This window comes from Piliocolobus tephrosceles, chromosome 19, assembly GCF_002776525.5.
Source record: "Piliocolobus tephrosceles isolate RC106 chromosome 19, ASM277652v3, whole genome shotgun sequence".
NCBI classification, from domain to species: Eukaryota; Metazoa; Chordata; class Mammalia; order Primates; family Cercopithecidae; genus Piliocolobus; species Piliocolobus tephrosceles.
Genome location: NC_045452.1, coordinates 582,996 through 595,194, shown reverse-complemented (window position 1 = coordinate 595,194; position 12,199 = coordinate 582,996). Strand labels below are relative to the sequence as shown.

The 12,199-nt window shown below is 48.3% G+C and overlaps 1 protein-coding gene across 4 annotated transcripts in view; it reads left to right on the top strand.

Annotated features, from left to right (window-relative positions):
• Nucleotides 1–12,199, top strand: part of YPEL1 (yippee like 1) — a 35,670-nt gene that overhangs the window by 14,556 nt on the left and 8,915 nt on the right. For all 4 annotated transcript variants that reach the window (XR_002727875.3, XM_023197983.2, XM_023197981.3 and 1 more), the window contains one exon: nt 6,788–7,068. Coding sequence is in view for 3 of the 4 variants with exons in the window: in XM_023197981.3 (XP_023053749.1) it covers nt 6,788–7,068 (281 nt within the window). In the remaining variant the exon portion in view is untranslated. The remainder of the gene's footprint in view (nt 1–6,787; nt 7,069–12,199) is intronic.

The following is a 12,199-nucleotide window of genomic DNA, read 5'->3' as shown; positions in this document are numbered from 1 at the left end:
GTATGTATTCTCTTATTCCTGTTAAATCCATTGGGCTTAATGCTGTTTATTTCTAGAATTTCTACTCCTGTTTTTCTGCAAGGTCATTTTTTTTTTCCCGTTCGCTATTCCTTACATATAGTTTCAAGCTTACCGGTTCCCTCTATGAATATAGTAAGTAGAGGAGCCTCATGGTCTGCCTCAGGTCGTTGAGATGTTGAGTCTCTGGATCTGGTCCTGCTGCTGGCCTTTTCTGTCCTTGCTCCTGGGGCATTGTTTCCATGAATGTGTGGTTACTTTTGACTGCATTACTCATTGTCCTGGAGAAATGACTTGTGGGGATTTTTCAGATCTAGGATAAAGATACTTCCTCCAAACTAGGTTTATGCTTCCTTCTGCCAGGTACCTCCGGGCGCTGTCAGCCTAACGCCATTTTAAACTAAATCCATCAACTGTGAGCTTTTGGACCTCCTTTTATTTTGTCGGCATTGTTGGTCCAGGGGCTGACAACAGTGAGAAATTGCCAGGCACCATCTGGGGATAGCAGAAACCAGAGGGGCGAGCCAAACCACTCTTGCCCTGAAAACATCTGCCCCCATCCAGCCATCCCCGGGCCTCTGATAAGAATTGTTGGTTCTTCTTATTTTGTCGGCATTGTTGGTTCTTCTCAGGGGAGGCCTGGTTCAAGTATTTGGCTTGTCGTAGTTTTACAAAACATTGGTTTCTATGAAATCTTAAACCACCTCTTTTTTAAAAATGTACCTTTTAGGCCGGGTGCGGGGGATCACACCTGTAATCCCAGCACTCTGGGGGGCCGAGTCAGGCAGATCACTTGAGGCCAGGAGTTTGAGACCAGCCTGGCCAACATGGTGAAACCCCATCACTACTAAAAATACAAAAATTAGTTGGGCGTAGGGCTGGACGCAGTGGCTCACGCCTGTAATCCCAGCACTTTGGGCGCCCAAGGTGGGTGTATCACCTCAGGTTGGGAGTTCGAGACCAGCCTGACCAACATGTAGAAACCCCATCGCTACTAAAAATACAAAATTAGCTGGGCGTGGTGGTGCATGCCTGTAATCCCAGCTGCTTGGGAGGCTGGGGCTGAGGCAGGAGAATCACTTGAACCCGGGAGCAGAGGTTGCGGTGAGCCAAGATCGCGCCACTGCACTCCAGCCTGGGCAACAAGGGTGAAACTCTGTCTCAAAAAATGGAAAAAGAAAAATTAGTCAGGTGTGGTGGTGCATGCCAGTAGTCCCAGCCAGTCGGGAGACTGAGGCAGGAGAATCACTTGAACCTGGGAGGCAGTGGTTGCAGTGAGCAGAGGTGGCACCACTGCATTCCAGCCTGGGCAACAGAGACTCCATCTCAAAAAAAATAAAATCAATTTAAAAAAAATTTTTTTAATTAAAAATGTACCTTTGATGTTTTTTATTTGAACTATACATAGTAAGCAGCATGTTTGTTTGTTTATGTTTGTTTGTTTTCTTGAGATGGAGTCTTGCTCTGTCACCAGGCTGGAGTGCAGTGGTGTGATCTCGGCTCGCTGCAGCCTCTGTCTCCCGCATTCAAGTAATTCTCCTGCCTCAGCCTCCCGAGTAGCTGGAACTCCAGGCACACGCCACCACGCCCAGCTCATTTTTGTATTTTTAATAGAGACAGGGTTTTTACCATATTGGCCAGGATGGTCTCGAACCCCTGACCTCGTGATCCGCCTGCCTCGGCCTCCCAGAGTGCTGGGATTACAGGCGTGAGCTGCTGCGCCCAACCTTAATAGTATTTTTGTCTATTTACGCTTTTTATTTTAGAGAACTTGAAACCCATTAATGCACATGTACATACATAATCCACACATATATGTATGTGTGTGTGTGTGTATGTATGGCATATCCATTTTATCTATCCGTAGACTATATGTATATCCATTATACTATAGTTTCCTGAAGTTTCCATCACAGGCACAGTAATGGCCACATTCCAGTAATGCTTATAATTCCACGACCCATATGGCTTAATGCATGCTTTGGTTTTCAGAATCTATCACTTCTACAAATCAATAAGGAAAGGACCAGCAGCTAATAGAAAATGTGACAAAGATTTGAAAAGGAGGAACCGTAAAAGGTGCCCACCTGTACGATCAGGTTGAAGCAAATTAAAGCCACAATGAGATGCTGCTGCTTTATACCTGCCAGGCAGCAGAAATGTTAAAATTTGACCATGTCAAGTTGGCAGGATAAAGATCAGCAGGGACTCTTGTTCGTTGCTGGCAGGATGACCTTGTCACCAGCACTTGGGAGGTCGCTGCTAGGTGCACGGGCATCTGCTCCTGGGATTATTCCAATGAAACACCTGCCCGAGTGGCTCAGGAGAGGTGACAGCGACAGCAGCACCATTTAGTAGCCAGCCTGCGAGCCAATACACGTCCACACCCCATCATTGGCTGCATGCGGTGTATCTGACGGGACACCAGGTGAAGGGGGCCCAGCTGCACAAGGGGACAGAGGCAGACTTGGCTGCATATCAGCAGAGAAGTCTCAGAATTGTCGGTTTCAAGTTCAAAACACGGAACATGCAGCAATGTGGCTCAGGGCCACATACGGGGCACAGCCATCCGGACAAGCAAAGACCAAGAAGCACCAAGTCCAAGTTAGGCAGCATCTCAGGCCGGGGCACCGAGGAAGGGCACAGCAGTACCATGGTGACCGGGTCCCAGTTCCATCCTGGGTGGCAGCCACAGGCCATTTGTGTCTTCCGTTCACACAGTTACACACACTGCATTGTGCCCATGCACATCTTCAAACCTTCTAATGCAGGCGTGCCTGCGCAGGTTGGGGGGTGGACGCTGTCCTGGGTGTCGTCCCACAGAAGGGCACAGGACAGGCTGCCGCCAGAACAGAGGTCGCATGGGGTGGGGGTGTGAGGGTTGCGTTTCAGGAGGAGCAGGTGTAAAGACACTGCTAGTGCTTGACTCTTCTTCCCAGACCTGTGCTCTTGAATTTGGGGAAACCCTTGCTCTTCTGTTGGGCCTGAAAGAAAATCTGGTGTGCCTGACTCTCTGCAGGCCCCGTCACGGGCCGACCTGGGGTGGTGCCACCGGGAAAACTCGGCGCACGTCCCTGGTGCCAATGATGACAGCATCAGTCATGGACTTACCTTCTTTTGTTAATGAGACCTTAGAAATGTAAAAACGATACACTCTTCTTTAAAATAATTGTGGTCAGTACACATAACTCTTACCGTCTTAGCCATTTCTAAGTATACAGTTCAGTGACATTAAATATATTCACATTTTTATACAGCCATCACCACCCTCCAACCTCCAGAACTCTTCATGTTGCAAAACTGAAACATGGCACCCATGAAGCGGGGACTCCCCTGCCCCGGTCAGCTCTTTCTGTCCTGAGTCCCACTACTCTACGGACCTCATACAAATATTTGTCCTTTGTGACTGGCTTACTTCACTGAGCATGGTGTCCTCAGGGTTCCTCCATGTTGTAGCTGTGACAGGAGTCCCTTTTTTTTTTTTTTTTTGAGACGGAGTCTTGCTCTGTTGCCCCGGCTGGAGTGTGCGGTGGCCGGATCTCAGCTCACTGCAAGCTCCGCCTCCCAGGTTCACGCCATTCTCCTGCCTCAGCCTCCCGAGTAGCTGGGACTACAGGCGCCCGCCACCACGCCCGGCTAGATTGTTGTATTTTTAGTAGAGACGGGGTTTCACCGTGTTAGCCGGGATGGTCTTGATCTTCCGACCTCGTGATCCGCCCATCTCGGCCTCCCAAAGTGCTGGGATTACAGGCTTGAGCCACCGCACCTGGCCAGGAGTCCCTTCTTTTTAAAGGCTGGATAACAATTCCATTGTATGCAGACGCCGCATTTTGATTTTGAGGATTCCCGTTTGTGGAGGGACACTGCTGCTCCCCCCTGTGGCTGTTGTGGATAATGCTGCTGTGAGCGTGGGTGTGCAGATGTCGCTTTGAGACCCTGTTTTCAGTTGTGGATTTATACCCAGCAGTGGAATTGCTGGAGCCCATGGTAATTCTGTGTTTCATTTTTTGAGGAATTATCATACTGTTTCCCATAGTGCCTCCAGCATTTTACATTTTTACCCACAATGCAGGAGGTTCCGATTCCTCCACATCCTCATCAACGCTTATCTTCCGTGTGTGTTGATGGTAGCTGCCCTAGAGGGTGTGCGGTGGTGTCTCAGCGTGTCCTCATCTGCCTCCCTCAGGATCAGTGACATGGAGCATCTTTTCACGTGCTTGTAGGCCATTTGTATATCTTCTTCGGAGAAATGTTTACATAAGTCCTTTGTCCGTTTTTAATCAGATTGGGGTTGTTTTGTTGAATTGTAGGAGTTTCTTAAATACATTCTAATAACTATGTAGAATATAGATAATAGGTCCTTTGTCCATTTTTTAATCAGATTATGTTTCTTTTTGCTGAGTTGTTTTTTAACATATTCTAATAACTAGAATATATAGAGAATATAGATATATACATCCTTTATCCATTTCCTTTTTTTTTTTGAGATGGAGTCTCACTCTGTTGCCCAGGGTGGAGTGCAGTGATGTGATCTCAGCTCACTGCAACCTCGGCCTCCTGGGTTCAAGCGATTCTCCTGCCTCAGCCTCCCGAGTAGCTGGGATTACAGGCTCCTGCCACCACTCCCAGTTAATTTTTGTATTTTTAGCAGAGATGGGGTTTTGCCATGTTGACCAGGGTGATCTCCAACTCCTGACTTCAGGTGATCCACCTGCCTCAGCCTCCCAAAGTGCTGGGATTACAGGTATGAGCCACCATGCCCGACCCTGTTTCTTTTTTTTTCTTTTTTTTTTTTTTTGAGACAGAGTCTCGCTCTGTCACCCGGGCTGGAGTGCAATAGTGCGATCTCGGCTCACTGCAAGCTCCACCTCCCTCAGGTTCACGCCATTCTCCTGCCTCAGCCTCCTGAGTAGCTGGGATTACAGGCATCTGCCACCATGCCTGGCTAATTTTTTGTATTCTTAGTAGAGACAGGGTTTCACCGTGTTAGCCAGGATGGTCTCGATCTCCTGACCTTGTGATCCACCCGCCTTGGCCTCCCAAAGTGCTGGGATTACAGGCGTGAGCCACCGTGCCCGGCCCACGCCTGGCCCTTTATCCATTTTTTTAACCAGTTTGTTTGTTTTGCTGAGTTGTAGGAGTTTTTTTGTTTTTTGTTTTCACAAAAGTTTTTATTTATTTGTTTAGAGACAGGGTTTCGCTCTGTCGCTCAGGCTGGAGTGCAGTTGGACGATCTCAACTCACTTCAGCCTCAACTTCCCAGGCTCAAGCATCCTCCCACCTCAGCTGTCCCAAGTAGCTGGGACCACAGGCACAGGGACCACACCCAGCTAATTTTGTGTATTTTTAGTTGAAATGAGGTATTTCTTTGTTACCCAGGCTGGTTTTGAGCTCCTGGGCTCAAGTGGTCCACCCACCTCAGCCTCCCAAAGTGCTGGGACCACAGGTGTGAGCACTGCATCGAGTCAAAAGTTGTACATTTTCACGAAGTCTAATGTGTCTATTTTTCTTTTGCTGCCCCTGCTTTTGGTATCGCATCCAAGAGATCATTGCCAAATCCAGTGTCATGAAACTTTTCCCCTGTGTTTCCTTCTAAGAGTTTTATAGTCTTAGCTCTCACATTTAGGTGTTTTATTTTGAGTTAATTTGTATACGGTGTTAGGTAGGAGTCCAGCTTTATATTTTTGCAGGCGGACATCCAGTTGTTGTGACACCATTTGTTGAAAGACTGTCCTTTCCCCATTGAATGGTCTTGACACCCTTGTTGAAGATCATTTGACCATACATGAGGGTTTATTTCAGGACTGGAATTTCTTAAAGATTAAATAATACTGGACCCATCCCTCACATTCCTCAGTGTCCTAGTGCCCTGCATGGTGAGTTCCCGGGTTCGGGGTGGGGTGCATCCAGCCCTGCCACTGGGCCCGCTCACTAGAAGTCTTGGTTCTGCCTCTTCTCTCATGTTTCCCAAAGCCAAACCTGGTATAAGAAGAATTTGAATCAATGTTTTTCTCAAATTATTTGCATGTAAAAGGAATTCACTTTTTCACTTCCAACTAAATGTAAAGTGGTTAAGCAGTGGCATGGGCTCAGTGTTCATTTTGTCTACAATTGATACTAAAGAGTTGGATCTTGGTAGACGCAGTGGCGCTTGTAATCCCAGCACTTTGGGAGGCCGGGCGTGGTGGCGTATTCCTGTAATCCCAGCTACTCAGAGGCTGAGGCAGGAGGATCGCTTGAACCCAGGAGGAGGAGGAGGTTGCAGTGACCTGAGATTGCGCCACTGCACTCCAGCCTGCACAGTAGAGCGAGCCTCCATCTCAAAAAAAAAAAAAAAAGATCTTGGCCGGGCACAGTGGCTCAAGCCTGTAATCCCAGCAGTTTGGGAGGCCGAGACGGGTGGATCACGAGGTCAGGAGATCGAGACCATCCTGGCTAACACGGTGAAACCCCGTCTCTACTAAAAAATACAAAAAAACTAGCCGGGCGACGTGGCGGGCGCCTGTAGTCCCAGCTACTCGGGAGGCTGAGGCAGGAGAATGGCATGAACCTGGGAGGCGGAGCTTGCGGTGAGCTGAGGTCCGGCCACTGCACTCCAGCCTGGGTGATAGCAAGACTCCGTCTCAAAAAAAAAAAAAAAGATCTTTAACTTCCAGTCCTGCCGCCCCCGCCCCCTGCATGTTTGCTTCACAGTATATGAATCCCATACGTGCCTCCTTCACACGCGTGTTCTCTCTGTAACCCACCACTTTGTCTGATTGGTTGACAGGTTACGTTTTTCTCTCGTCCCAGCTGTGTGGACAGTGCCACACGCCCTCCTGGACAACGACGGCTCTTGCGTGCATTTTCCAGTGTTTCTTTTGTCAGAGAGGCCAGCAGAGCCAGGGTTCTTCCAGAACCAGCCCTGAGCTGAGTGAGGAGTGCCCAGGAGAGATGGTGAAAATGACAAAGTCCAAAACTTTCCAAGCGTATCTGCCGAATTGTCACCGAACGTACAGCTGCATCCACTGCAGAGCACACCTGGCCAATCATGATGAGCTCATCTCCAAGGCAAGTGGGTTATGCCAAAAAATCGATAGCATAATGATTATTTGGCGTTGTGGTACCTACTTAGTGGAAGAATATTTAAGCATCACATGACTTCCTGAGTGTGCTGTGTCCTGAACGTCTAGAGCCTTCTAGGCAGTGTTGGTGAGCATTTTGTGCATGCTTAACTGTGGCTATGCCACGATCTCAGATGTGATCCTGGCACGGTGGGTGGGTTTCCAGGGCCAGGCAGCTGGGACTGCCAGAATCACGAGCGGCAAGGTGAATCACTTGTTTCTCAGAGCAGAAAACCAGGGAGGACTGAATGAGCAAAAGAAGTCTAGAAAAATCTGTGGTAATAGTTTAATAATAAGGGTATTAAGAAATTTTAAAAAACTCAGTATGGTTAAGAAGGAAAGGGGTTGCTCAGGAAAATGCCCCAGAGGATGTGGCTGCATTTGCAGGGTCTGTAGGAGCCCTGGGTGAAGCTCTGGCTGGTCTCTGTGCACAGGACCCATGAGCAGCCTTGAAGATGTAAATAAGATCCCCCGGCCCCTCCTTACTGTGCTGAGCTCCTTATTAGCAGTGTGTGGCATTTATCATCAACCAGTTGTGAACGTTTAAACAGGCCACACATCACGGAAGAGCTGATGCTCACTCAGGGAATGACAGTGTTCTCCCCACATCCTCAGGTCATGACCTCCCCCCAGCCTCACAGGTCTTGACCTCCCCCCATCCTCAGGTCATGACATCTCCCCATCTTCACAGGTCATGACCACTTTGGAAACAAAGTTTGTCAGGAAGTTGTGCCTTTCAGGAATCTTTTCTTCTTTAATAGGTATTTTATTTATTTATTTATTTATTTTGTAGAGACAGGGTTTTACCATGTTGCCCAGGCTGGTCTTGTACTCCTGGCCCCAAGTGATCTTCCTGCCTTGGCCTCCCAAAGTGCTGGGATCATCGGTGTGAGCCACCACGCCCAGCCAGGAATCTCTTAGGTTTCCTGTTTAACTCAATGAGAAGAACATTTACCTGCTTGTATTTTCACTAAGTAATAGTGAGAGGCTCCTCATTTCATCATCTGAGATAGAAACTATTGAACGAGGCAGAGTTTCTGCTCTCTCATTGCCTCTGGGGCTCCTGTGTGCACTGGGAAGTGTGAGGTGAGAAGTGGAAGGAGCCAGGCACCCCATTTCCTCAGTGTTTTCCGAGGTAGGCTCAGTGTATAAAATGACATGAGGTAACAAGAGGCGGAGCTGCTCTGGGTCCCCAGGTAGGGGCAGTGAAGCTTGTGGCCTTGTGGAGCCCCGTGACGCCTGTGTGTTGGCCATGACCTAAGCAGGTTACCTGAGCACTGAGCAGATGGTCATGGTTTTGTTTTGGAAGCATGCCAGGTGTGTTCATTGCTACATGGTCAAAAGGAATTTGAGATACTTCTGTTGAAGAGCCTGGAGGTCATCACTGAGCTGTTTTAAAAATTGTATCAGCTGGGTACAGTGGCTCACGCCTGTAATCCCAGCACTTTGGGAGACCTAGGTGGGCGGATCACCTGAGGTCAGGAGTTGGAGACCAGACCAGCCTGACCAACATGGAGAAACCCCGTCTCTACTGGGAAAAAAAAAAATATATATATATATATATGATCAGGCACAGTGGCTCATGCCTGTAATCCCAGCACTTTGGGAGGCTGAGGCAGGCAGATCACGAGGTCAGGAGATCGATACCATCCTGGCTAACACAGTGAAACCCCATCTCCACTAAAAATACAAAAAATTAGCCGGGCGTGGTGGCGGGTGCCTGTAGTCTCAGCTACTTGGGAGGCTGAGGCAAGAGAATGGCGTGAACCCGGGAGGCAGAGGTTGCAGTGAGCCGAGATTAGTGCCACTGCACTCCAGTCTGAGCGACAGAGTGAGACTCCATCTCAAAAATAAAAAAAAATACAAAATTAGCTGGGTGTAGTGGCACATGCCTGTAATCCCAGCTACTTGGGAGGCTGAGGCAGGAGAATCATTTGAACCCGGGAGGCGGACTTTGCGGTGAGCTGAGATTGCACCAATGCACTCCAGCCTGGGCAACAAGAGTGAAACTCTTGTCTAAAAAAGAAAAAAAAAAATTGTATCAAGAGCAGAAGGCTGGCTGGGCACGGTGGCTTACACCTGTAATCCCAGCACTTTGGAAGGCCAAGGTGGGTGGATCACTTGAGGTCAGGAGTTTAAGACCAGCATGGCTAAGATGGTGAAACACCGTCTCTATTAAAAATACAAAAAAATTAGCCGGGCATGGTGGCACACACCTGTAATCCCAGCTATTCAGGAGACTGAGACATGAGAATTGCTTGAACGCAGGAGGCAGAGGTTGCAGTGAGCTGAGATCACACCAGTACACTCTAGCCTGGGTGACTGAGAGTGAGACTATGTCTCAAAAAAAAAAAAAAAAAAAAAAAGCAGAAGCCTGCTCAGAAGTCATTCGGTGCCAAATGAGCGTTTCAGGATGAAAAAAGTGCCAAGAACTAAGCTCCCTGAGCACACAGACCGCCAGAAAGGATCGGACCTCGTGCCTCCGTGGGTGATGGGCAGGGTGAGGTGGCAGATGGGCCAGGCGAGGTGGCGAGATGACGACAAGAGTGAGCTCTTCTCCCTTCCGTGGTGATTCTGATGAGGATTTACAGAGACCACAGAGAACACCTGCCCCACAGAACAGGCTCCAGCACCTGCGAGGTGAGAGGCACTGTCTCCACAGCCTCTAAGTTTGTGTTTGTCACTAACAAGGGATCCCCTGGCTCCAGGGAGCCTGTTGCTGCTGTAGGCAGCTCTAGTTACTAGAAAGCTCCATCTAGTTAGCAAACTCTGATCTGTGGTCCAAATCTGCCATACCACCTGCTTATGCAAGGTTTTCATGGATCACAGCTGTGCTCATCTGTTTACAGAGTAATTAGAACAAGGACCATATGTCCCCCAAAGCCTAAACTACTTCTCTCCTGGCTCTAATTTACAGAAGGAGTTTGCTGGCCCCAACTCTGATAAGACAGCTCTGAGTCTGAATCACAGAGCTGCTCTTGTCTCTGAGCCAAACCCTATTTAAAAGTAAGGACTTTCAGAGTAAGTGAGAATTAGGAAATTCAGTCCAGAAAATTGAAGACTGATGAGGATGTGGGAAGAGTCTATATGATTATTAAACTGAACATAGGCCGGGCGCGGTGGCTCATGCCTGTAATCCCAGCACTTTGGGAGGCCGAGGTGCACGGATCGCGAGGTCAGGAGATCGAGACCATCCTGGCTAACACAGTGAAACCCCGTCTCTACTAAAAATACAAAAAATTAGCCGGGCGTGGTGTCGGGTGCCTGTAGTCCCAGCTACTCAGGAGGCTGAGGCAGGAGAATGGCGTGAACCAGGGAGGCGGAGCTTGCAGTGAGCTGAGATTGCACCATTGCACTCCAGCCTGGGCGACAGAGCGAGACTCCGTCTCAAAAAAAAAAAAAACAAAAAAAAAACAAAAAAAAAAAAACGAAAAACAAACTGAACATAGAACAATGTTCCTAATCCTAGAACGCCACTTAAGGGAATACTCATTTTTAAGCCTGAATGCTGAGGAAAAAGAGCCTCCCCAGATCTCAGCAGCTTAAAACACAGGTTTATTTCATGCTCAGGTAGGATGTCTACCAGGGACAGCTGGGGGCTCTGCTATGTCGTTGTTGTTGTTGTTTGAGACGGAGCCTTGCTTTGTCGCCCAGGCTGGAGTGCAGTGGCGCCATCTCCACTCACTGCAACCTCTGTCTCCCAGGTTCAAGCGAGTCTCCTGCCTCAGCCTCCCAAGTAGCTCAGATTACAGGTGTCTGCCACCACACCCAGCTAATTTTTTGTATTTTTGTAGAGATGGGGTTTCACCGTGTTGTCCAGGCTGGTCTCGAACTCCTGGCCTCAAGTGATCCTCCCGCCTCGGCCTCCCAAAGTGCTGGGATTACAGGCATGAGGCATCGTGCCAGACCCTTTTTATTTTTTTAAAATTATATAATATTGCTCATAATCACATTAAAATGTATATGTGTAAACAAGGAGACTTGCTTCGTCCTCCTGCCTTGTCCTGCTCCATTCCTTGGAGATGTCACTGTTAGTAGTTTGGCATCTGTTGTCTTTATTTTGTTTTAATGGAAACATATTTTTCACTTTATTATTATTATTAATTTTTTTTTTTTTTTTTGAGATAGAGTCTTGCTCTGGCACCCAGGCTGGAATGGTGACACAATCTTGGATCACTGCAAGCTCTGCCTCCCGGGTTCAGGCCATTCTCCTGCCTCAGCCTCCCGAGTAGCTGGGACTACAGGCGCCTGCCACCATGCCTGGCTAATTTTTTGTATTTTTAGTAGAGATGGGGTTTCACCGTGTTAGCCAAGATGGTCTCGATCTCCTGACCTCGTGATCCAATTTCACTTTAAATAAAGGGCTCAAGTGACACTCACAGCTAAACTTTTCCTCACTTAATATTTTTCTTTCTTTCTTTCTTTTTTTTTTTTTAGACAGGGCTTCTCCTGTCACCCAAGCTGGAGTGCAGTGGCAAAATCTCAGCTCACTGCAACCTCCACGTCCCATGCTCAAGTGATTTTCCTGCCTCAGCCTCCCAAGTAGCTGGGACTTCAGGCTCACAGACAGCATGCCGTGCTAATTTTTGTACTTTTTGTAGGGACAGGGTTTTGCCATGTTGCCTGGGCTGGTCTTGAACTCCTGACCTCAGGTGATCTACCTGCCCTGGCCTCTCAAAGTGCTGGAATTACAGCCATAGTGCCTAGCCTATGACTGTTTTTCCATATCTGCTCCTACCTTCCCATCCCCTGCATGAGGCCCATATGTGGATGCAGTTGCTTACTCACTTATGGATGAGTACCTGACTTCCTGGTTAAGGCTTTTTTTGTTTTGTTTTGTTTTTGTGAGACGGAGCCTCGCTCTGTAGCCCAGTCTGGAGTATAGTGGTGCGATCTCAGCTCACTGCAACATCCACCTCCCGGGTCCTGGTTCAAGCAGTTCTCCTGCCTCAGCCTCCCAAGTAGCTGGGATTACAGGCATGCACCACCATGCCCAGCTAATTTTTTTTTTTTTTTTTTGAGGCGGAGTCTTGCTCTATCGCCCAGGCTGGAGTGCAGTGGCTGGATCTCAGCTCACT